General features: G+C 39.9%; 2 protein-coding genes across 2 annotated transcripts; one reads left to right on the forward strand and one right to left on the reverse strand.

Moving 5' to 3' along the window:
- Window positions 1-5,634: 5,634 nt before the first annotated feature.
- scd (stearoyl-CoA desaturase (delta-9-desaturase)) lies at window positions 5,635-14,200 on the reverse strand. Its single transcript, XM_063482876.1, has 6 exons — window positions 13,906-14,200; window positions 13,375-13,642; window positions 12,350-12,480; window positions 11,991-12,196; window positions 11,370-11,602; window positions 5,635-8,470 (listed from the first exon to the last, which is right to left on the reverse strand). The coding sequence occupies exons 2-6, from the start codon at window positions 13,619-13,621 to the stop codon at window positions 8,271-8,273; spliced, it is 1,017 nt and encodes a 338-aa protein (XP_063338946.1). The 5' UTR covers window positions 13,622-13,642; window positions 13,906-14,200; the 3' UTR covers window positions 5,635-8,270.
- Window positions 14,201-14,760: 560 nt separating this feature from the next.
- On the forward strand, window positions 14,761-22,042 carry dnajb12b (DnaJ heat shock protein family (Hsp40) member B12b). Its single transcript, XM_063482877.1, has 9 exons — window positions 14,761-15,086; window positions 17,377-17,554; window positions 17,670-17,815; window positions 17,903-18,076; window positions 18,192-18,262; window positions 18,422-18,531; window positions 18,955-19,127; window positions 19,249-19,390; window positions 19,789-22,042. The coding sequence occupies exons 1-8, from the start codon at window positions 14,942-14,944 to the stop codon at window positions 19,368-19,370; spliced, it is 1,119 nt and encodes a 372-aa protein (XP_063338947.1). The 5' UTR covers window positions 14,761-14,941; the 3' UTR covers window positions 19,371-19,390; window positions 19,789-22,042.
- Window positions 22,043-22,088: the final 46 nt, after the last annotated feature.

Below are 22,088 nucleotides of genomic sequence, written 5' to 3' on the forward strand. Positions count from 1 at the left end.
CTGCTGCTGTCCTTCTGCTGCAAATCACCTTTAATACTCATCTCCACCCAGTCCACCTTGTCTGCATTCTCTTGCACACACTTCATTGCTTTGGAGGGTTGATGCTAAGTATATAAACCTCTCTTCCATACTGTCACTGGAGATCACAATGTCACTGGTACCGACATCTAATAAGGCAATCACATTGTGGTTTAGCAAAACAGTTGAACTCTGATCACTTTAATCAGTGATCTCCTCACTCCATCTATCTTATTCAAAGTATCCACGGTCACAGGCCGGCTGAAACCTATCCCAGCTGTCATTGGGCAAAAAGCAGGGTACACCTTGCAGGGCTAACACTTACAGGGACAGACAGCTACTCACGCTCACATTCACAACTACAGCCAATTTAAAATCACCAGTTAACCTCACCTCATGAATGTCTTTGCACTATAGTAGGATGCCAGAGTACCCAGACTGAACCCACAGAGACACAGAACATGCAAACTCCACACGGAAACCCAGAGACTGGATTCAAACCAAAAGACTACTTAGTGTGAGGGAGTAGCGCTGCCAATACAGTGTCTGATTCCTTTACCCGTGCAATAAAAAACAAAAACAAATGTTTTTTTATTCCATAAAAAGGTGCTCCACAGCTTCATGTATTAAGGCATGTTGTGTATTGTGTATACATGACTTTTAAAGTTGAAAACTGGGTCTTCCTGTGATGCTCACTGTTAAATTGAAAACAACCATCAAAATGTGTTGTCATACCAACATTTACACAAAAACTAAACAGTTCAAAGTATTATTCACTATTTCAATATATATTATGCCACTTTGGAAGAGAACAATGAGAGCAATTATTTAAAAGTTTGTTGCTTTTACATCTTAGAAGCAGTTGTTTTTACAGTGTGCTATTGTTATCTTGGTTATCTAAGCAATTTTCACTGTGAACAGCAGAGGGCTCAGTGTAGCGTAGTCAAGCTGCTCTACTGAAGGTAAATATGAGTGCTTATCATGGTGCTTCCCGCATCAGTGCCCTCAGGTAAACTACTTTAGATGTTGATCCGTTATCCTGTTTGCAACAAAGCACGTGAATGCATCAAAGTCTGCACTTAACGATCTAGGGTTTTTTTTTCTCTGTTTGTTTTCTGACCCAATTTGCACACTTGGAGGAGCGTTACACAACTCATTAAATTCACTGCAGTCCGCGAGTGTTCAGTGTCAGTAAGTTTGCAAGTTGGCACAGGTGGTTCACCCGCCCTTCCTCTATGGAGCCACAGGGATCAGAAGTCAGGACCTCGCCCTCTGATTGGTCGCTCTCAGTCAGATGCTGCGGGAGCTGCGTGGTGTGAATGTTTTGGGAATTTGAACTGGAGTAACCTCGGTCATGTCAGGAGAGTGTGACAGTAATATCGTGCAATTTAAACCACCCCACATCACACCACAGAAGCGTGCTGAGTCATGATGTGCTGAGCCTTCACTGGTAACGTAGGTTCAGATTTTAGTAGAGCTGCAATGGGCTGACTCGAATGGATGCAGTCATGCAGGAAGATGACATAGATTTATAGTTAATAAAATTATGATACCTCCAGACGCCACTCAACTGGGATTTCGAAGTTATACTACTTTAGTCCTCTCCCAGTCCCATTTAAAAAAAATATTCTCTGCATATTGTTAAGAAGAAAAAACACATAATCCCTATCTGCAAACACAAACTAGTTCAAACCCTGTCTACCAACAATCTAAAGTACTTATCTGTGAGTACTTTTAGTAGTACATTTTGATGCTAGTATTAATGTAGACTGTTTTTATGTTCAAATGTATGTCTTAAGTATTGTCTTATATATATCTATATATACAATTATAATTCTGTTATAGTGCTTTTCAGAGGAAAAATATGCTTTTATTTTACTCTGATTTTCTTAACTATTGTTATGTTACAGAGACACATTAATAGAAAATATATTCAGACAGTATTAAGTATATGGCACAACAATGTTCAGTATTTCCAGTGTCTGTGACAATGCATTGTCTCTCTTTTTATATGTAAGAGGTAAATGCACTTGCATTTTCATTATATCATCTGAATTAAATAGCTATTTGTTATTTTAAACACACACACACACACACACATATATAAATATATATATAGTGTTTGTTAGTTTGTCGCTGTGACCATTCTTTTGATTTAGCTTTTGGTTTTTGTTAGTATTCCTAGTTTCTTTGAAATCAAGTCTCTGCTAGTTTTCAGTCAGTCCTGTCTAATTCCTTGGGTTTTGTTTTGCTTCCCTTTAGTTTGAAGCTGCTGTCTGTATTTGTATTTATTCCTGTCTTATTTTGGTAGTTACTCGTCTCTAGTGACTTGTGTTTAGTTTGACTTCCCTACTGCCTCATTTGTCTTCAATTACTATAACCTGCATCCACTTCTGCTAATTACCCTCATGTGTATGAAAATATAAGCATTGCCTTCCCATCAGTGTTTGCCTTTGTGTCTGTTAACCTCCCTTGTGTGTTTCTGGTTGTGTGCTCTTGTGTGTCATTGGATTTCACCACTTTATTTATGAACTTTGCTTTAGACTTTTTGTACACCGGCCAGAATAAACAGATTGCCTTTTATTCACCCAGTCTGCCTCCTGTCTGTCTGACGATAAGAAAAAATTATGGGCAAAGTTGGAAATGCAGGTCTTTTACTTGTGTCCCTTTGGCCGGTCCACCTGAGGATTCGAAATGAGCAGGGGCTGGTTTGCAATTCATGCTTCTAAATCAGGAATGGAAGATGGTGGAAAAAACAAAATAATCAAATAAAGACTGTAAAACTTCAACATTTTATTAGACTTTTTCCATAATGTCATGTGGCATTAATACACAAACAACATAATGACACTTAAGAGGTTCCAACCCTTCACTTACAGAGCAAATAAAGAACAAAGACAAAAAAATGCATAAAATTGCATGATTAGATTTTAGAATCACTCTTTTGAGACACATACTCCTTAACCTCATACAGTCTGACATATTAAACTGGTCTCTTGTGACCACACTGGTCCTACATTCCTCTCTGGCCTGTGTAAACCAGGCAGAGGTTATATTTGACTTGACCACTTATGCCAGCGGCACACTGGATGAGTTCTTTGCCACAGAAGCCCAAAGGCAACCAGGAACATCCCATCCCCCAAATCATTCCAGCTGGCTTCTTCACAGACACTCACACTTGGTTAGGGTTATGGCGTAAGATATCACTGGAGATAATTTAACACTGCGATGTCAAAAACCTTCATTTTGACATATTTTGAACTCAAAATGAAGTTGATGTACAGATGTGGTCAGAAGGGTCAATACACTCATAATGGGCATGGACGTCCTTGTATTTGGGCTTTTAAATGTTTATTTGAACAGTTAATTTTCTAAGGTGTAGTGGTTGTATAGCATATATCTTTATTGACTTAAAAAACAATAATTGGGTGAGCAAGTTTGAATTTCCTTTGGATTTTCTCTAATCCACAGGGTCAAAAGTATACATAGACCCCAACTAGGATCTGGCTAAATGTCTTAGCAAACTGCACCTTGACCAGACACTTTTGGTAGCCATCTACCAGTTTCTTATATAATCTTAGCTGCATATTTGACAAAATTTCTTGGCAGAATTGGTAGTGGTCTTTTAAATTGGTTGGTTTTCTTCAACAGATCTGGCTTTTAAGTGTAGACCATAAGGTCGGAGCTTTGGGAAGGCCATTCCAGAAGATTAACGTTAGATGCTTGCCAAAATCAGTTTTGATTTGTGTTTGGTCTCATTGTCCCGCTGGAACACCCAACTATGTTCAAGTTTCAACTATCTAGCTGTTAATTTGAGGTGACGTTGATAAATTTTAAGTTAATCCTGCTTGTCATTATTCTCTCCACTTTACCACTAATAGCAAAACAGCCCAGAGCGTGATGCTACCACCACCATGCTTGACAGCTGGTACACTGCTCTTAGGTGTGAAAGCCTCACGTTTACTCATCCAAACATATCTCTTGTCACTATGGCTAAATAGCTTAATTTTTGTCTTGTCTGACCAAAAAACCTTTCTCCATAAGGCATTTTGCTCGTTCATGTGGGCATCTGCAAATTTCAGTTGAGCTTGAACCTCTCAATTTTGAAAGAGAGGCTTCCTTTTTGGTCAGCACCCTGGCAGTTCATGGCCATATAAAACTGGCTTTACTTTGGACAGTGGCACTGATGTTCCAACTAGATTGTCCCTGAACATCCTACCCAATTTTCTTTCATCTGAGCCCAAGAGTTTAGACCAGGGGTGAGGAACTCCAGGCCTCGAGGGCCAGTGTACTGCAGGTTTTAGATATCACCCTGGGTCAGCACACATGAATCACATGATTAGTTCATTACCAGGCATCTGGAGAACTTCAAGACACGTTGAGTCATTTAAATCAGCTGTGTTGGATCAAGGACACATCTAAAACCTGCTGACACCGACCCTTGAGGCACCCACCCCTCGTTTACACTTTGGCAGTGGTGACACATGTGAATAACATGTATTTACACACAGTTGTTTGAAGAATCCTTTCCAACTTGTGTAAATGTTCAGTTCTACTTCTTAGATCCTTACAGTCTTGGGCTTTCATTGTTCTGATTGTTAGTCGATCCAATGAGTGCTGTCAACCAAATAATTTTTAAGAGAAACTAATGAGAAAGCAATAAACCCTGGCCTTGTCAAGTTAAGCAACACTGAAGCACCTTCAGCAGCACTTATTAAGATTTAAATGAGTGTATATACATATTTGTGCCTGTATGTATATTTTTTAACACTATGTGGATTAAAGAAAATCCCAAAAAAATTCAAATTTCTCCACTCAATTCTTAATTTTTAAAGTCACTAAAATATATGCTGTACAAATATATGCTGTCATTCGAAAGAGATTATTAAAAGCCCCAAATTATAATGACATTCATATCTGCGATCAGTGTATGTAAAACTCTGACCACAACTGTAGACACAGACAAGGTATTTAAATGTGTAATCCTTCATTTCCAAGAGTTACTGGACAGATTTAAGATTTGAATATAAATTATAAGATAGATTTATAAATTTGGGGCGTAGCTAATACGTTTCCCCCTCTAATAAATCAATTTTATTTTTATTGACTATTAAATCAAGATCAGAAAGCCCAGTGGCTTCTGGTAATCTTACAAAACCCAAAATATAAATTTTACAATGACGTGAAAGAGAGGAAATCACCAATTACTCACTTTCGAGGTTGAATCTAGATCGCTGAGACTAAATCTCTTCAATGAGTGCTTAAGAAAGTGTTACTTATTTATTTCTCTGTTACTTTAGCGAAGGATTTCAAGATAGAAGACAGCAGTAACAACAACGAGAAGCATTCAAACTCCATAAGACGTCCTTATGGAGTTAAAATCTTGAAAACCAATTTAAAATATCCAGGAAATGTTTAGAAATCATAGGCGTATTTAGCTTCGTTCCTTACACCAACTACAAAAACATTCTGAAAGCGAGAACTAAGTATGTGTAAACCAAAATGTCTCATGGAACTACTCTAAATGTTTGGCATGCACAGCGCAAATTTATTTAGAATCATAAAACCCAAAGACACAGAGAGTGAAAACAGAAATAAATGAGCAACAACTGTTAATGGAATTACAAGTGTATTGAAAATATTGTGAATTTATTTCAGATTTTTAATACAGTAGACATTATCAAACCGAAAACAGCTCGACCCCTCTCTCTCTCCTCATTAGGCAAATGCTGCTTTTGGTGCTCTGGCCAGCCGGCGTTGTTGTAATAGTATATAATGCCATCTGTTTTGGTAAGTGCTCTAATGATGTCCTCACGACAGCACCTTTGTTTTAAGTTTTTATGCCGAGATGCTGTGATGAGTTGAGAGAAGCTGGCACCATCCATCTATCAGGGCCCAAGTTAAAGCTAAAGTGCGAGACCTTTGGATAGTAATTAATTTACATTCACAGAGCTGGGTAAGCCTAATGGATAAATCTGTTTAGTTAAATTAAAGGATTAAATATCAAATATAGCATTAGCTCAGGAAGCCCAAACAAGATGATCCACTGATATACATCTAACTTACAAATACATGGATCTTAAAGCCAGTTTTCAGTTGCTGTCTCTACAACAAGCAACCTACTTCCACCCAGCTCCTTTTTCATGCTTTTGCAATTGATGGCTGCTCCATTTTATACTGGGAGTCTTACTGCTGCTCTGCCTGCTTTTGGCTTTCACCGTCCATGGCATAGCTACAATGACAAAGCAATGGTGGAAAACCCTATGAAAGCCGATGCGTTCATGGGAAGGATCACAATCTCAAAAAAAGGAAGAAGTGATCAACGGCTAGTGCAACACTGATCGCCACAACTGCTCTCACAGCCTTAAAAGGGAAGCAAAAGTTTCGCACTGCAGCTTTAAACCTCACGATGTAACATTCTTGCCAGCTTTTAATTTTGTACCGGACTCTTTTACGCTTAAATCCTACCCTCCGTTTGCATGTACATTTCCTCAGTGTTGCCATGCTACGTTTGCCTAAAATTAAACATGATTTTAGGAGAAAAACAATGTTCCACTCAGTGTAAACATGGAACTCAGAAGTCAAATTTGTTTTGCGGTACTCGAGCATTTTTGACTCAACTGACAGGAAGCGAAGGAATGGATGCAAGTCATAAGGCATTAGGTTGATCCTGACTCTTAAGAACAAATGAACAATTGCTCCAGTTTTCAGATTTTTTTTAAAGATATATTTTTACAAGGCCATCAGCCAAATATTGGAATGCAGAAATATATTTATCAGGTTCGAACAATATTTTCTTTTGCTTTTTTTTTTGAAAGTCAATAAGAAAGAAAAAATAATTAAACACATAAACAATCTACGCATTCCACACATCAGAATCAAAGATTAACATGAACACTGATGCACCTAAAATTCTGAAATAACAATGACCTTTGTAGCACATCAAAGGGAAACCAGACCCTGTTCGGGAATCAACGCGGCGCCAACGGTTCTGATGATCCAAAGCGATGCAGCTCCACAGTACGTTACGAAAATAGACGCAGTTCTGCCTTCACAGTCACCGACACAACACCTCACTACAACACCTACTACAGTATATCGCCATGCATGGGTGACATGTTGTTTTGTAACACCAGAACTGCCACATGACTGGCTGCTACACCTTTTAGGGAGCTGCAGATGTTTAAGGACAAAATAGTCACACGAGTTGGATAAAATCTGTTAAGCAAAAAGCCGCTCATGCCACAATGTTAAAAAAAACACAACTCCAACAATCATGTTATGCAAAGAGGCGACTTAGTGTGCTCTAGTGGACCACAGAGATGGTTGTAAAAATGTTGTCATTTGACACGCTCTTGGCACTAATGATATATTCATCCAGCACCCAAAAACTCAGTTAAATTTTTTATCTTTCTAAGGTAAAGTTACAATTCTCATTAACTGCTTACGTTAAGCGGCAGTTTCATTCTAATGTTAAACAAGTTCCCTATATTATCGCGAGAAAACTCCGTCCAATTATTGCACAGCTAATCTTTTTCAAAGTGCTTGAACTTTTCTCAATAGATATCCAGTGTAGATTTCTGCTAAAGGCAACCACAGTGTTGCACCCTGCAGGTTGTGTAAAGCTTTGGCCTACTGGTAGTCAGAATGCTCAGGCTAATAAGAAGGTCTGGGTTCCCTCAGTATTCTCTCATATTTCATTAAAGCAAGCATTTTAATTTTTTTTTTTTGCAAAAAGCAAAACAAACATGACCTCTCAACCTCTTCATTTCAAATCTAAACTGCTCAGAAATTAAATCTATTTATGAGAACAGTTGAAAACTTGTTGTAAACTACAATAAAGGCAACACTCTTGAATCAGTAATGTACCTTAACAGTTAAAATGTTACTCCATATTTAAGTGCTCCACTCCTTGTCAGTTTTGAAGAATAATTAATTCATACTTACATAAAAATGATCGGCTACATAACTGATCTTGCATGAAGAATGCACACCAAAAGTGGCAAAACAGCGGAGAATGGAGGTGACTTTTAAAATGCATCTAATTCAAATCTGAAACATCTTTTTTTTCCATCTTGAATAATTTGTTTAGTTACAGCTACAAAAACCACAAAAACAAGCAAAAATGTGGTCAAGGCCCTTATAAAGCTGACTTTAATCCTCAGAGAATGAGAAATGTATAGCTGTCAAAGGACTGTGGAGATTCTTCTCATCGGTCGTTTTGACTTGAAGCTGACCACAGTTTAGCAATCTTAGCCACTGCGGTGGCTTCCGTCTCCGGTGCGCTGTAACCGGGCCAGGACTAGCTCACGGGACACCTTCTTGCAGTCTTTGGCCAGGCCCAAGAAACACATGAAGTCGATGAAACAAGTGGTAAGGTTCAACTTGCAGCCAAACTCGCTGGTTGCATAGTCATATGGGAACGTGTGGTGATAGTTGTGAAATCCCTCACCTGCAAAACACAGGAAACAGGAATGAACGATTCATTAAAAAAAATAGTAAAACTGGATTTCAGTCAAAGGCCGTCTTTGCAACGCGTTCCATGTTAGGTGTAAGGAAATCATGAGTTTTTAGTCTTTAAAAGAAAAAGAAGATTCATCGACAGTTTCACTGCTGGGATCTGTGTTTACAGTGTAGCCTGTGGTGTTGTCACAGGTTTTGGGTGGTTCGTTTCCACTGGCTGTGATGTCACTACTGCTGCTCCCACCTCTCTGCTTTTCCCACCTGTAAAGTCACCTTAGCCACGTTTCCCTCCTTTCCATTCCCTAATCATTCCCTGCAGTATTTATAATCCCACCTCACCCACTTTTCAGATCGTCTCTGAGCTTTGTCGGGTGTTTGCCTGCTTATGAGGCGTACTACAAACCGAAAAAAAAAGAAAAAAGAAAAGGCTGTCAAACCAGAATTCTAATGTTTATAAGTTTGGTTTCATTCTTTTCCTGATGATATTCCCTAGATGCAAACCTGCTTCAGCCAAACCATGGTAATGCCACACAACTAGAGAGTAAAGACGCAGCAGCACATAAGTCCTTTTTTAACTAATACTGCAGCCAGCAATTCTGAGCTTTGAAAACGTATTGATCTAAGGAAGAGCCCGACCAATATATCAACCGCCGATCTATCAGCCAATATTTGCTATTTGGCTGATAAGGAAAAAGAAGAGACAAGGGGAAACACCCTTCAATCATGAGTGGTGATCCTACATAGTTTGTCCACCTGAAACTCAATTTCCCTGTTGGCTACAAACATAACCAGCTGATTAGAGCAGAGCTGAGTGTAAAAAGAAGAAATTTACAATTATTTTTATTTCCGTTGTCATATTATCTTAGTAAATAACTAGACTAGGCCGATATATCTGATTTTTTTAAGTCACTAAATAGCGGTATCAGTTGATATCAATTGGGCTTGAAGGATTTAGAATATTCATTCATATAATTATTTTCAATTTGTTTTTGCAAAATTATTTTTTTAATATAGCCCCTATTTTGGGACAGTGCCATACCTAAAAGCACATCTTTGTTATTATGTTATGTCAAGCTAAAAGTTGGAGAGCTCTCATGTGCTGCTGCCAACGGTACACATTGAGAGACAGCGAAATAAATGTTTCAGCCAGCAGTGCTCTATTTTTATCCCTCCATGACCTTTTTGGCTCGAGTTTAGTAGGTAGTCCTTGATTAGATAGATAACGCTCCTTTTATAGCTGTATGCACAAAGCCTGATGAAGAAAGACAGGGTTACCCAAAAAAGTTGATAACAGCGGTTTTGATAGCCTTTATCTTTATCTTATCCTTTTTTAGCGTGTATCCAGCCAGCTAATGCAACTAAAGCTTGGCCATGTGGACCTTGCCTACTAATAAACACGTCTTGTTCTACAACCTTGTGAAACATTTTTCCCCCTGAAGAAAAACTTGTTTTGCAACCACATAGCTTTGTAGTGATTTTGTGTCTTCCAGGCTCTGATTGTTGGGAGTTTATACGGTTTTATGCACATAAATTCTACATTTAAATTCTGATAAATTCTTTATGAAAAACTGATCAAGAGATTGGCATTGGCCTTGTTCACCAATATAAAATGATAGTCAGTGATGGACAGCTAACTGCTGCATTAATTCAGTTTTGCACTGACTAATTATTTAAACCTGGTGTAACGAGCTGACAGCTTTTAAAACTGTTCAGTTATTTAAAGGAAAAGCAATACTACAAAAAAAATATTGGAATTGACTAAATTGCTCTAAATGTTAATATCAACCGAGAATTTCACAGCAGTTGCATCCCTAAAATAAACAATTCAGAAGCAACTGCAGGAACAATGACAGACTGTGGTGGTATATTGGTGACATCGTGTGATGTTCCCTAACAAAAGAAGACTTTCTTCCCTGCATAATCATTACCAAAGATACAGCTGCTAAATTGTGCCTCTTCTAAAACTAGACTTAACTTGCACTGGGGTGAATAGCTGGGTGCCATCTTAGAATATCCAGCTCTTTTGATATATCTATCGGGTGCTCTTTGTCACTGCACTGCTGACTCCTACTGGTTGAACAAGGTGCATGCATAGTGAGGGGAGGAGGTGGACAAAGTGGTAATCAGGTAAAAATCGTTAATAAAATAGGTTCAAATTAAATGTATTTTTTGATTTTAAACATTTTATCCACCCTTTAGCATATCTGGTAAATAAAATGTTTACATGGGCCTGTAAAAGTTGTTCCTTTTGTTTTAGTTCAATTCAGTCCAATTCAAGTTCATTTATATAGTGCGAAATCACAGCAACAGTCGCCTCACGGTGCTTTATACTGCAAGGTAACGACCCTGCAGTATTAAGGAGGCATTCCCAACAATCAGACGATCCCCTATGAGCAAGTTCTCGGCGACGGTGGGAAGAAAAAACTCGCTTTTAACAGGAAACCTCTGGAAGAACCAGGCGCGGGAACGGGGAGCCACTTGCCATGACCGTTTGCGAGGTGAGGGGACAGAGAAAAGGAAAAATAAGAGAGCATAGGGAGACAGGGCAAAACAGAAACTATGGGGAGAGAGAGATGATAATCACTGGTTAGCAAATTTGTTTAAGCATAATTGGATGATTTGACTTTTACTGCACTGAACGCTTGACGCAACTGTGCAGTCAAATAAAAGCAAAACGAGGACATGTATCGTGTACAATGTAATTACATTTACTCTGAAGGTGACGCTATACCAAAGTAACAAGCTTACATTAAAAATCTGGCTTTTCTTCTTAAATTTTACTTAAAAAATATACTTTCAAATATCCCTATACAAGCATTCACTGTACTGTGCTGTACATTCTGTTGTGTAATTTCTGCAATGAGCATGTGTTGGGGTGTTGTTCATACCTATAGCACTGAAAGTGACAAACTTGTTCTCTCTGGGGTTGATGTTCTTGTCATAGGGCCTGTTTCCCCACATGTGGGCAGCGCTGTTGACCAGCCAGGTAGCGTTCAGCACCAAGGTGTACCTAAGCAGAGTTGGGACGAAGTAGGCCACCCACAGAGACTCCCCCCACAGGTACCAAGGCACGATTGTTGGGATAACAAAGCACATGACCAGCACGGAGAGCTTGTAATACCTGTTGAGGAGATAGCAAGAGTAGGTATCAGCATAAAAAAAAAGAAAAGAAAAAAAAGCTGTTAACTGTTAAGGAATAATTATTTAAATACAAAAACTCTGTTTGCCAGATAAGAAAACGCTCACTTTTTTCCCTTTGTTTCCACTTGACCTATTTTCCATTCAGGCCTGCTCTCCGTGAATCTTACGTTAGTAATTGTCATCTTGTTAAACCAGAATGACTAACACAGCTTGCCATTATGCAAACATCTCCACAGCAGTACTCTTACATTTATTTATATTTATAGATACTGCAACACTGCTGTCTTGCTATTTGCACCCATTGCACTTTGTTTTTTTTTTAGCACCTGGATGCAGTGTGAAGTCTGAACCTTAATCATGCCACTTACTTCCTCTGAAACATGACAACTTTGTCTGCTAGTAGGTCAGTGAGCTCCAGCTTGCCTCCTTTCTCAATCACGTCAGGGTGTTTGCGCACCAACAGCCAGCCGATGTGAGCAAAGAAAAAGCCGCGGACGGCATTGTGAGGGTCGGCGTCTGTTTCCGAGTATTTGTGGTGAACCCTGTGGTCTCGAGCCCATTCAAAGATATCATTCTGTGGTTTGGAATTAAGACCAAGATTATGCACACTGTTGACACAGCACGGTACTTATAGTGAAACAAAAGCTGCTATTATCTTGGCTCCAGGTCATAAGTGTGTGTTTGTATACTAAAAAGATGTGTCAGCAGAACAGTCATTTTGACTTGCCTGAAATGCCATGGAGTTCGCTACACCGAGGAAAATCCTTAAAGGTAATGTAGCCTTGTAGGATCTGTGACTCCACAGGCGATGTGCTCCAGCAGTGACTCCTAAAGCACTTATCAAAAAACAAAGTACAGCTGTGGAAAGAAACACATGGGCAAATTAGTTTGACCTTTGTGCTCATGTCAAGAGCACTTTGTTGCACAGATGCTGCACACTGCAGTGTTTGTGCATTATTTTCTGCACAATTGCACTGTTATTGTTAGGGCTGGGAAGAACATCAGCAACAAGTGACAGATCACGAGACAGATACATCGTGACAGCCGCGTATCTGTTGTTTCCCCCCCCCCAAAAAAGCATAAATTGTTAAAGCACTACAGCATTTGTTTACCACAGTCTTTATCAATTTGATCCAAAAGGCTCTTCAGGATTTGATTAGATTTCGTGCACAATTTCCAGCGGAAATTGCAAATTTCCCTCAGTTCACCTGGTTTGCACTGGCCTGTTTCACAAGGAGATTACATAAAACGGTGTCCTTTACAGTGTAAACGAAGCCAAACCTAATAATAAAAACATTTCATGGTTGAATTCATGAAAGACTAACAGCTAAAAGAGTAGTGACTTTTTTTTAAAATGTCCACAGCAGTGAAGAAACTGTTTAAACAAAGTGCAGTTTATGCTAATTATCAAGCTATTCTTCATTTGTCTACATGACCTTTGTTTTTAAAAACCCGACATTAAGGAAGACAGTTTATTTTCCTCACAGCCCAGCTTAAAGATACATGCTGTGACATGTAATCTCTGATGACTTTATGCCTGATCTATAATCCTCCACCTCCATGAAGGATGTTGCGGGATCACAGATCTATGCAGCCGCCTATTTGCATTCACCACCGGCGAGAAACGCATGGCTGCTGACACAACAGCTGCTGATTTGTTAAAATATTATTTCCACTAAATAAGCAAATAAAACCAACATGCAAAAAAAGGAGAAAAGGGGGTGTAACAGGTAATTTTCTTTTCGTACTTACACCAAAGCAAGGTCAAACGAGATGCTGAAGGGACGACGAACACGCCGTACAAGGCTCCTATGTGCAACAGAGTCATCAGTATGACATTTTTCCATACGATGATCCGGGGAGGTTTTGGGCCCTCTTTCTCTTTGTACGTGTGATCAAACGCGTCTTCTCTGGCGCTCTCTGGAAGAACATCCCCGTTGCTGGACTTGTGCTGCTGCTGCTGCTGCTGCTTGTTCTCTAACGCCTCCGCCTCCGTCATTGTGGCAGCGGTGCTGTGATGCTGCGAGCGGCAAACAGAGGAGAGAAGTCAGTCGCCTCGGCGCTTTTTTGTGCGTAATGGAGGCTGTGTTGTTAATATGTTAATTAATTTTTGTGCTGACTAGCCCCGGCAGGCTAGCTGTTTGCTTGCTGGCGCTGTCGGAGGACGAAGAGGAAGACGGTAGCGATGATGCTGACTTATAAAGCGGTAACACGACGCTCCAACGCGCCAAAAAACACTGATGAAACACCTGTGGGAGGGAAAATTGTTACTCAATAACTCACCGAAGACAGGCAGAAGGGCAGAAACGAGATAAACGGAGGACAGTCTGCTTGACCCAAAATTACAGTAACCCAGAAAAGGGAGAGTGATAGCTCCGCAATGAGAACTGGAGCTCGTGGTGTGGCCGACCAATGAGCGCTCGCTTGCCGCCTCTAGCTCGGGCTCTGATTGGCTGTTTTTTTATCTGCTGTTCACCTTTTATTCATTCTCCGGTTTGCCAGATGTATATTTGCCACCCCTGGAGACTAGCCGATCTTGTTGCTGTCTAGACACGCACAAAAATCGAACCGTTTTCCTTTTGAAATCACGCGTGGACTGAAACACAAACACTGTGATAACGATGCAAGTGGAACAAAACAAGTTACTGTACCCAAACCCCGGCAGCAGAGCCCCCTCCCCCATGTCCTCCACCCACGTAGGAAAAATAAGATGCTTCATCTGTTACGTCATCCTCACTCTCCGTCTATAGAAGTTTAATTGTGAGATATAAACTTTGAACGTGCCTAAAAAAAGCATAAGCTGCTGAACACCAGAAAAAGTATTTTAGGCATGACGGGAAAAACAACTGAGTCTCCATAAACACTGCAGAACAGGTCGAACAGGCTGTTTACGTCACCCTGTGAAGAAGAGCTTTAACTGTGCTGCAAAATAGAAACAGATACACACTGCATGACCAAATTAAGGACCACACGGCCCATATTTACCCGGGCGAGCAGCAGAAAATGGATGGATGGTTGGATGGATGGATGAACACACCAATGGGTGTTTACCCTCTTGACCTACATTTGAAAAAATGGCAATCTGTCGCCATCTAATGGAGAAATGGGGCAGCGCACGCAGCCGATACTGTTGATTTTCTGCAAACAGGGCTCACCTATTGCTAAAATCTCCAATCCCCAAGCACCAGCAGCAGACAAAAAATTAGCACTGATAAATGCATATCACCGACTGACTGATACATATATTTTTTCCTGCAGCATCTATCTGGCGTCATCATCAGGCGCCCGTATTTACTTCTGGTCCAGTTAGTTGCTGCTGATGGCTGCTGCGATGGAAGTAAACAGGGACGAAGCGGAGCGCTGCATTGACATTGCAGCAGCCGCCTTAACCAACCAACAGCCGGACAAGGCGCAGAGGTTCCTGGAGAAGGCGCAGAGGCTCTTCCCGACAGAGAAAGCCAAAGGTAAGTCAATATGGGGGGGGAAGCTGGAGGGGGCACACATTCAGCTGCGAAGATGCGCATCACCTCCACAGCCTGCAGCATCACCTGCACTCCTCATGAGTAGCGCATGTAGCCAGGGCCTTTGATAGCACTTAAGCTAGCTGGTTCATTTATGCAGCTTCTGCGCCTTTTTCTTCTTTTTTTGTACGAATTTCACATCAAAATGAAGCTGTTCCATCAGTGTCTGCAGTGCTTTCATTTGCTTTTCTAACAGAAAGCTAGGCCTTTAATTTAGGTGAACAGGACTGGAGCGGGAGAAAGGCAAAATAAGTCCTAGATGTCCACGATTACTACATGCTACTTTCCCATGATTATTTCAAATATTATTTTTGACAACACAGGTATTATCCTTCTAAACTCCCCAATCTAGCTCGATACTAAATAAATACAGATAAATACAGAAATAAAACATTCGGCAGAATAAAAACAGAAAAGAGATCAATATAGCACATATACATGCAAAGAAATGTACTATATTTATTGCTGTGAAAAAGTATGTCTTTTTCTTGTTTTTGTATATTTGTGCTTACATACTTCAGATCATCAAACAAAATTCAGCACTAGACAAAGGCAATCTTTGATTCATTTTGAATCGATCAGTCATTTAAATAGAACCTCTCTGACAAAGTGAAGTGGGCTAAAAGATCTCAAAAAACAACACATCATGCCACGATCTTGGCATGATGTGCAGAGAAACAGTCATTGACTTCTACCAGTCTGGAAGGGGTTACAAAGCCATTTCTAAGGCTTTTGGACTCCAGCGAACCACAGTGAGAGCCATTAGTTACAGTGGTGAACCTTCCCAGGAGTACCCGGCCTACCAAAATTACTCCAAGAGCACATCAATGACTCATCCAGGAGGTCACAACAAAACCCAGAACAACATCTAAAGAACTGCGAGATAACTTGTCTCAGTTAGGGTCAGAGTTCATGATTCAACAAAAAGAAAGAGACTGGGCAAAAGTGAAAATCACTGCTGACCAAAAAGAACACAAAGGCTCATTTCACAGTTGCTAAAGAACATCTTGATCATCCCCAAGACGTTTGGCAAAATTCTGTGGACTGACGAGACAAAAGCTGAACTTTTTAGAAAGTTTGAGTGCCGTTGCATCTGGCATAAACACACAGCATTTCATAAAAAGAACAGACCAGCCATCGGTTCCTGCGTTGAAGCTCAATCGCACAAACTTAATCTGAGAGCAACCAGCAAGTCCACCTCTAAATAAAAACCAAATGAAGGTTTTGGATTGGCCTAGTCAAAGTCTGGAGTTAATCTCTATTCAGATACTTTGGGATGACCTTAAACAGAGCATTCATACTGGAAAACCCTCCAATGTGGCTGAATTGAAACAATTCTGCCAAGAAGAGTGGGCCAAAATTCCTCCAGAGTGATGTGAAAGACTCATTGTCAGTTATCCCAAATGCTTGATCCCAGTTCTTGCTGCCGAGGATGGCACAACCAGTTACTAGGTTTAAAGGGCAATAACTTTTTCACACAGGGGCAGGTAGGTTGGATAGTTTTTTCCCTTAATAAATGAAATCATCATTTAAAAACTGCACTTTGTATTGCATTTGAGTTATCTATGTCTAACATTAAATTTGTTTGATTCTCAAACATGGAAGTGTGACAAATGTGCAAAACAAATATGACATTAAGAAGGATGCAAATACTTTTTCGCACCACTGTACAGGGTGGCATATGGTTGTGCCCAACTTTACCTCTTCTTAGATTCCTGTGGATACCCACATACACACCAGATACGCCTTAGACCATGACCCACCTCACATATAAATATAAAATCTGTTAAAACTGCAACCACAGCATATCTGAAAATAAAATAAAAGAAATAAAGCAGGTTTTTGTTTTTGATTTTTATTTTAGTTATAATGGTTCAAGCCACTTTGTTTTAGTTCTAGGCTTACTGCATTCCACTGCTATTGACAATAATGGTATGTTTTTGTTTTTTTTACAACTTGATTTCATTGTTTATGTATTTCAGATTTCTGCAAGCAGAAAAACAACTTGCACAAGCAGACAGATCCTCCAACAAAAACTATATTTAGTTTAATGATTTTCAAACATAGCTACAGTTTTATACTCTGCCCCTAAGAAACCCTTATAATACCATTGTACTTGATTGCTTGGTTGCTTTACATCTGCTTGATGACATCGATAGTCCCACTATCAATAAGTTTGTATTTTTAACTGCTGTTGAGTACTTGATAGAATATCTTTGAACATATCTTCTAGTATTGCTGGATGTAATAGCAAAGAATGGATTTACACCCAGAAAAGATATCCATTCAGACTTCAGCGGGGTGTCGGAGCCTCGACAACGGCAGAACATAAAGGAGCACGCTAGACCTCAAGAAAAGCCAGCCGAGTCTTCAAAATCCTACATGGCTGATCAACTAGAAGCTGTGAGGAGGTACGTAAGACTGCTGATTACATAAACATACTGTTGATTAAAATAAACTCTTTACTTGATGGGTATATTGACTGCAAATGTGATTGAAATTTGGAATCATGTGCTCTCTGCACAGGATAAAACAATGTAAAGACTTTTATGAAATTCTCGGGGTGTCGAAAGATGCCTCAGAGGATGAACTGAAGAGATCGTACAGAAAACTTGCTTTGAAATTCCATCCAGATAAGAACAGCGCTCCTGGGGCAACAGAGGCATTTAAAGGTAAGATGGTGATTAAACTCATCCAAGGTTAATATAGCACTTACAGAAAGCAACTTATAACAGCTTCATGTTATAACTTTCCAACAGCTATTGGCAGCGCGTACGCTGTTCTGAGCAATGTTAACAAAAGGAGACAGTACGATCAGTGTGAAGAAGAGAGAAGACATCCTTCCAGACACGGCCCAGACAATGGAAACTTTGAGCCGGATATTTCACCCGAAGAGCTCTTTAATATGTTCTTTGGAGGAGGTTATCCATCAAGTTAGTCTCATAGTTTGGTGTTTCCGTATAATGCATGTGAGACGGAGTATTTTAATTGCAAATATATATTTCTGTGGTGTGTTTTTTATGTGCTAAATGTGTTAAATCAATCTAGGCCATGCTCACGTGTACAATAATGGGCGGATGCGTTACCAAAGGCGGGAGAGAAGAGAGCGACAGCAAGATGTAAGTTTGATACTTAAAAAGCTAAACTGTAAATGTATAGAGTTGTTTATGTTTTGCCAGCAGGGGGAGACATTTAGTCATCTGCCATTTTACAAGCTGAGGCTTCTCTCAGAGATTGTGTGTAATGTGTGTGTTTGTTTGTAATGTGCTTTTCCACAGGGAGGTCTCGCCCTCTTTGTGCAAGTCATGCCCATCCTCATCCTGGTTATTGTGTCAGCTCTCAGTCAAATAATGGTCAACAGCCCCTCCTACAGCCTCAGCTTCAGGCCGTGAGTGTGATCCTTGTAACACAAGAATCTAAAGTAACACAACTAACTGTTGTTCTCCGTTAGCAGAATCCAACCCAGATTTTTTTCTCGGTACTTCTGCTTTCACTCGATCTTTGCATAAACTGCGTGGTCGTGTTAGATTTGCCTTCACAGTATTTGCTGTTGTTTCTCCTTGTATTAATTTGCTGCTACCTCTGTTAGTTCCAATTAATCACAGAGCTCCTCTTGTTTGTGCTGCTGTCATGTGTCTCATCACGTTCCCAGTACACTGCCTTTGTGTGTTCAGATATACGCCTGCAGTTTCGGGCCCTGCTTTAAACCATTGTCAGCAGTGACTCATGTTAAGACAGACAGATGGTGCAAGATCTGTGCTGCATTCTGTCATATGATAACACTCCCACACTCTGGCCTGTCGTCACGTAGGTCAGCAGGTTACTCACAGAAGAGGCTGACTGTGAACTTGAAGGTGCCATATTATGTGGGGGAGCAGTTCTCCAAAGAGTTCACTGGTGTGAATCTGAAAAATCTGGAGCGGACGGTGGAGGATGATTATATTTCCAACCTTCGCAACAACTGCTGGAAAGAGAAACAGCAAAGTATGACAATAAATGATTCTTACATCTGAATTTAAGCATGAGTATTGGCCTGATTGTCAATGTCATTATCAGTGCTGAGATCATTTTGTTAATTGTGTGTGTGTGTGTTTGTTTTATACAGAGGAAGGAATGCTATACAGAGCTCGCTATTTTGGGGACAGCGATCTATACCAAAGAGCACAGAGGGCTCGCACACCAAGCTGCGCCAAGTTGTCCGAGATCACAGCTTCTTTACATGGATGAAAATGCTTTCATGATTCAAAGCAAGTTCTTCAAACTCTGAATATTTTCTCATTTTGGCACCAGGGATGGGGCAAAATATTGACATTCCAATATATAGCATTGATTCCCCTTGATTAACTTAGGGTTGCAGGAGGGCTGAAGCCTATCCCAGCTGGCATGGGGCTAAAGACTGAATACACAACCAGACAGACAGCCCATCAGAAGGCTTTCCGCTTGGTTATCCTCTGTTTTCTCAATACCATATTTGGCTTCAGTATGTCAATACTTGTATCATGCAAGCACATCAGACCAATTTAACTTACCAGAGTCACAGCTTCATGACACTTGAACTTATAAAAAGAATGTTGGTAAAGTAAACAAAAGTCAACCAGCTTACTGTGAAGATGTTTTGAAAAAGGCTTTTTTTTCTTGTCTCCAGGTTTCCAGAATCACTACAAAAGATTACCAGTAATTTATTAAGATGCATTTCTACAATCTGGAGGCTGAAGATGACTCAACAAGGAGCAGACCAGCACCACTCGTCACCAAACAGATCACACAAACTAACTCAAACAATTTCTGTGGAAGTCTCGTATGTGGTAAAAAGATATAGCGTTAATATAGTGTTTTAGAATGGAAATGGTACTCAAAATAGCTTTCTATCCTCAAAAAATGTGGGTTTGAAAAAGTTTAGCTTTAGGTTACTTGCGCAACCCTGGTTCTCAGAAAAGCATTTGTTTCAATGGCTCACTATGCGATGCTCCTCCTTGGGTATTCCTCAGAAATATTTATTTCATTATGCCAATCCTGATTGGCTGATGATTGTAACAAACATGTCATTCAGAACCAACCACCCGTAAGTAGCTTGCACAAATAAGCTAACTTTTTTCCAGATAAGCTAGGCAGCTAGCACCCAGCAGCGGTGAAGTTGGCTAACACTTGTCTGTGGACAGTTAAGCTGGCTAGCCTGTATTGCGGGTTGAGAGAAGAGGTGTTTGAAAAATGACTGCATAGTAGAGGTGAATGATACAAATATCGACTGTATCGATATCAACACTGTGGTATTGGATCGATACTAGTATGAAGGGATTCATACTTTGTTTCTTTCCTCTAAGTTCGGTATGTATCCCACTGAATTGTGTTAAATGAATTCTTTGGTTTGTGTATTTTTCCAATACAAAAAATACCATAGTATAAAAACGAAACTATTTTTTTGTGGGGACTGTTACATCTATTTTATTTATAGCCTATAGCACATTTAAACAACAGAAGTTGACCCAAAGTACTTTAGAGATAGGCACATATACACTCCAGATCTTCCAAAAACCCAGTTACATGAAATACATGAAAAGCTGGAAGTTGTGTTGACAAATTATTGTGGAAAATAAAAATCACAGTGATTCGGTAGTCATTAAAACATGTTTAGAATTTGCTAATTTGATGATGATGTGATCACCAATCAATCAGGATTGGCATAATGATTCTGAGTACACAGGGAGGTGCATTCCATATCTAAACGTCAAAACGAATACTAAGAATGAGAACGTCCAAGTACTAATTTTGACCAGAAGCCATCATGCACTGGAAAAAGAACACTTTATACTTGTTTTTGGGAGAATGCAGTATGAAAACAGACCATACTTAAGTTATATGTAGTCACATGGATGTTATTTATGTAGCAATATAACAGATGCCACATTGAATGCTGCCTCCTTGATTTTATGCTGTAATTCAATGGAGAAAAGTTTGAGGGGTTTTGATTTTAAATGCACATTCTCAGACTATGCAGTAATAATCTAAAACGTCAAATGTCTAGGCTTTTTAGACACTTGCACACCTGAAATTTGTCTTCTTCTGCTGTGTGTGAGATAGCCACTAGGACATGTCCCTGTCACTTTACCTCCTTTAAATGTATTAAGGGCAAACATATAGTACAACTTCACAATAAATGCCATGAGAATGAGACGTGGTGATCCACAAAATGGGACTTTAACCAGTTCAAGTTGGGAACTGTCACGTCTCTGCTCTGTCGGAAAAAGCCATTTTTTGTCACACTTTTTAAGTTTATAGTATGCTACTTATTCTTTGTATTATTTCTTGGAGAAATAGATTATAAAGAGAGGATAAGAAAACCATACAGATCTTGTTCACTCCGTTTTTCCACCATGTTTTTAATTCCAGATGAAAATAAACATGGTTGCTCAAACGTGCTAAGTGTGACTCTGCTTTGAACAGAACAGGCACAGAATGGGAGACAAATGCTCAGTCAGCGCATTTGGCACGTACAGTGTGCCGGCCGGCCGGCTTACAGAGACAGGGAACTAGAGACATGGCTGCGTGCACGTTCAGCTCTTCAGTGACGTGCAAAATGTGCCTGGCAGGATGTGCAGCATCGCATTCTTTCAGCACAAACACACTCAGCTGTTTTTTTTTGCAGACTGCAGATGCTGCACCTCTGATTCATGACTTTGACTTCTTCAAATTTCACACTAGCTTTTTTTTTTTTTTAACTTTTGCGTCATTGTACATGATGTGGCTTTAATGGCTGCCACATATTCCTGTCAGCTGTTCTACATCGGAATACCGTTAACCACTGTACCTCACCGCACCAGCTGGTGTGCTCTAGTGTAGTTTGCGTTTGTAGATTTTGCAGAATGGGTTCACACATGCACGCACATTTGAAGACTTGATGATGTTCATTAGCTTTCTCTCGTTCTCAGATCTCCACTAACTCTGTCA

This window comes from Pelmatolapia mariae, linkage group LG8 (genome assembly GCF_036321145.2).
Source record: "Pelmatolapia mariae isolate MD_Pm_ZW linkage group LG8, Pm_UMD_F_2, whole genome shotgun sequence".
Classification (NCBI taxonomy): Eukaryota; Metazoa; Chordata; class Actinopteri; order Cichliformes; family Cichlidae; genus Pelmatolapia; species Pelmatolapia mariae.

What these genes read in the sequence shown, in the direction of transcription:
- scd (XM_063482876.1), bottom strand. Translation starts at nt 13,621, where the DNA reads ATGACGGAGGCGGAGGCGTTAGAGAACAAGCAGCAGCAGCAGCAGCAG. An exon ending in TCGTTTGACCTTGCTTTGGT is followed by an intron (nt 12,481 to 13,374) that starts GTAAGTACGAAA and finishes TTCTTTCCACAG; the next exon opens with CTGTACTTTGTTTTTTGATA. An exon ending in GTTGTCATGTTTCAGAGGAA is followed by an intron (nt 11,603 to 11,990) that starts GTAAGTGGCATG and finishes TCTCCTCAACAG; the next exon opens with GTATTACAAGCTCTCCGTGC.
- dnajb12b (XM_063482877.1), top strand. Translation starts at nt 14,942, where the DNA reads ATGGCTGCTGCGATGGAAGTAAACAGGGACGAAGCGGAGCGCTGCATT. An exon ending in TGGAGGAGGTTATCCATCAA is followed by an intron (nt 18,077 to 18,191) that starts GTTAGTCTCATA and finishes AAATCAATCTAG; the next exon opens with GCCATGCTCACGTGTACAAT. An exon ending in GAAGAGAGCGACAGCAAGAT is followed by an intron (nt 18,263 to 18,421) that starts GTAAGTTTGATA and finishes GCTTTTCCACAG; the next exon opens with GGAGGTCTCGCCCTCTTTGT.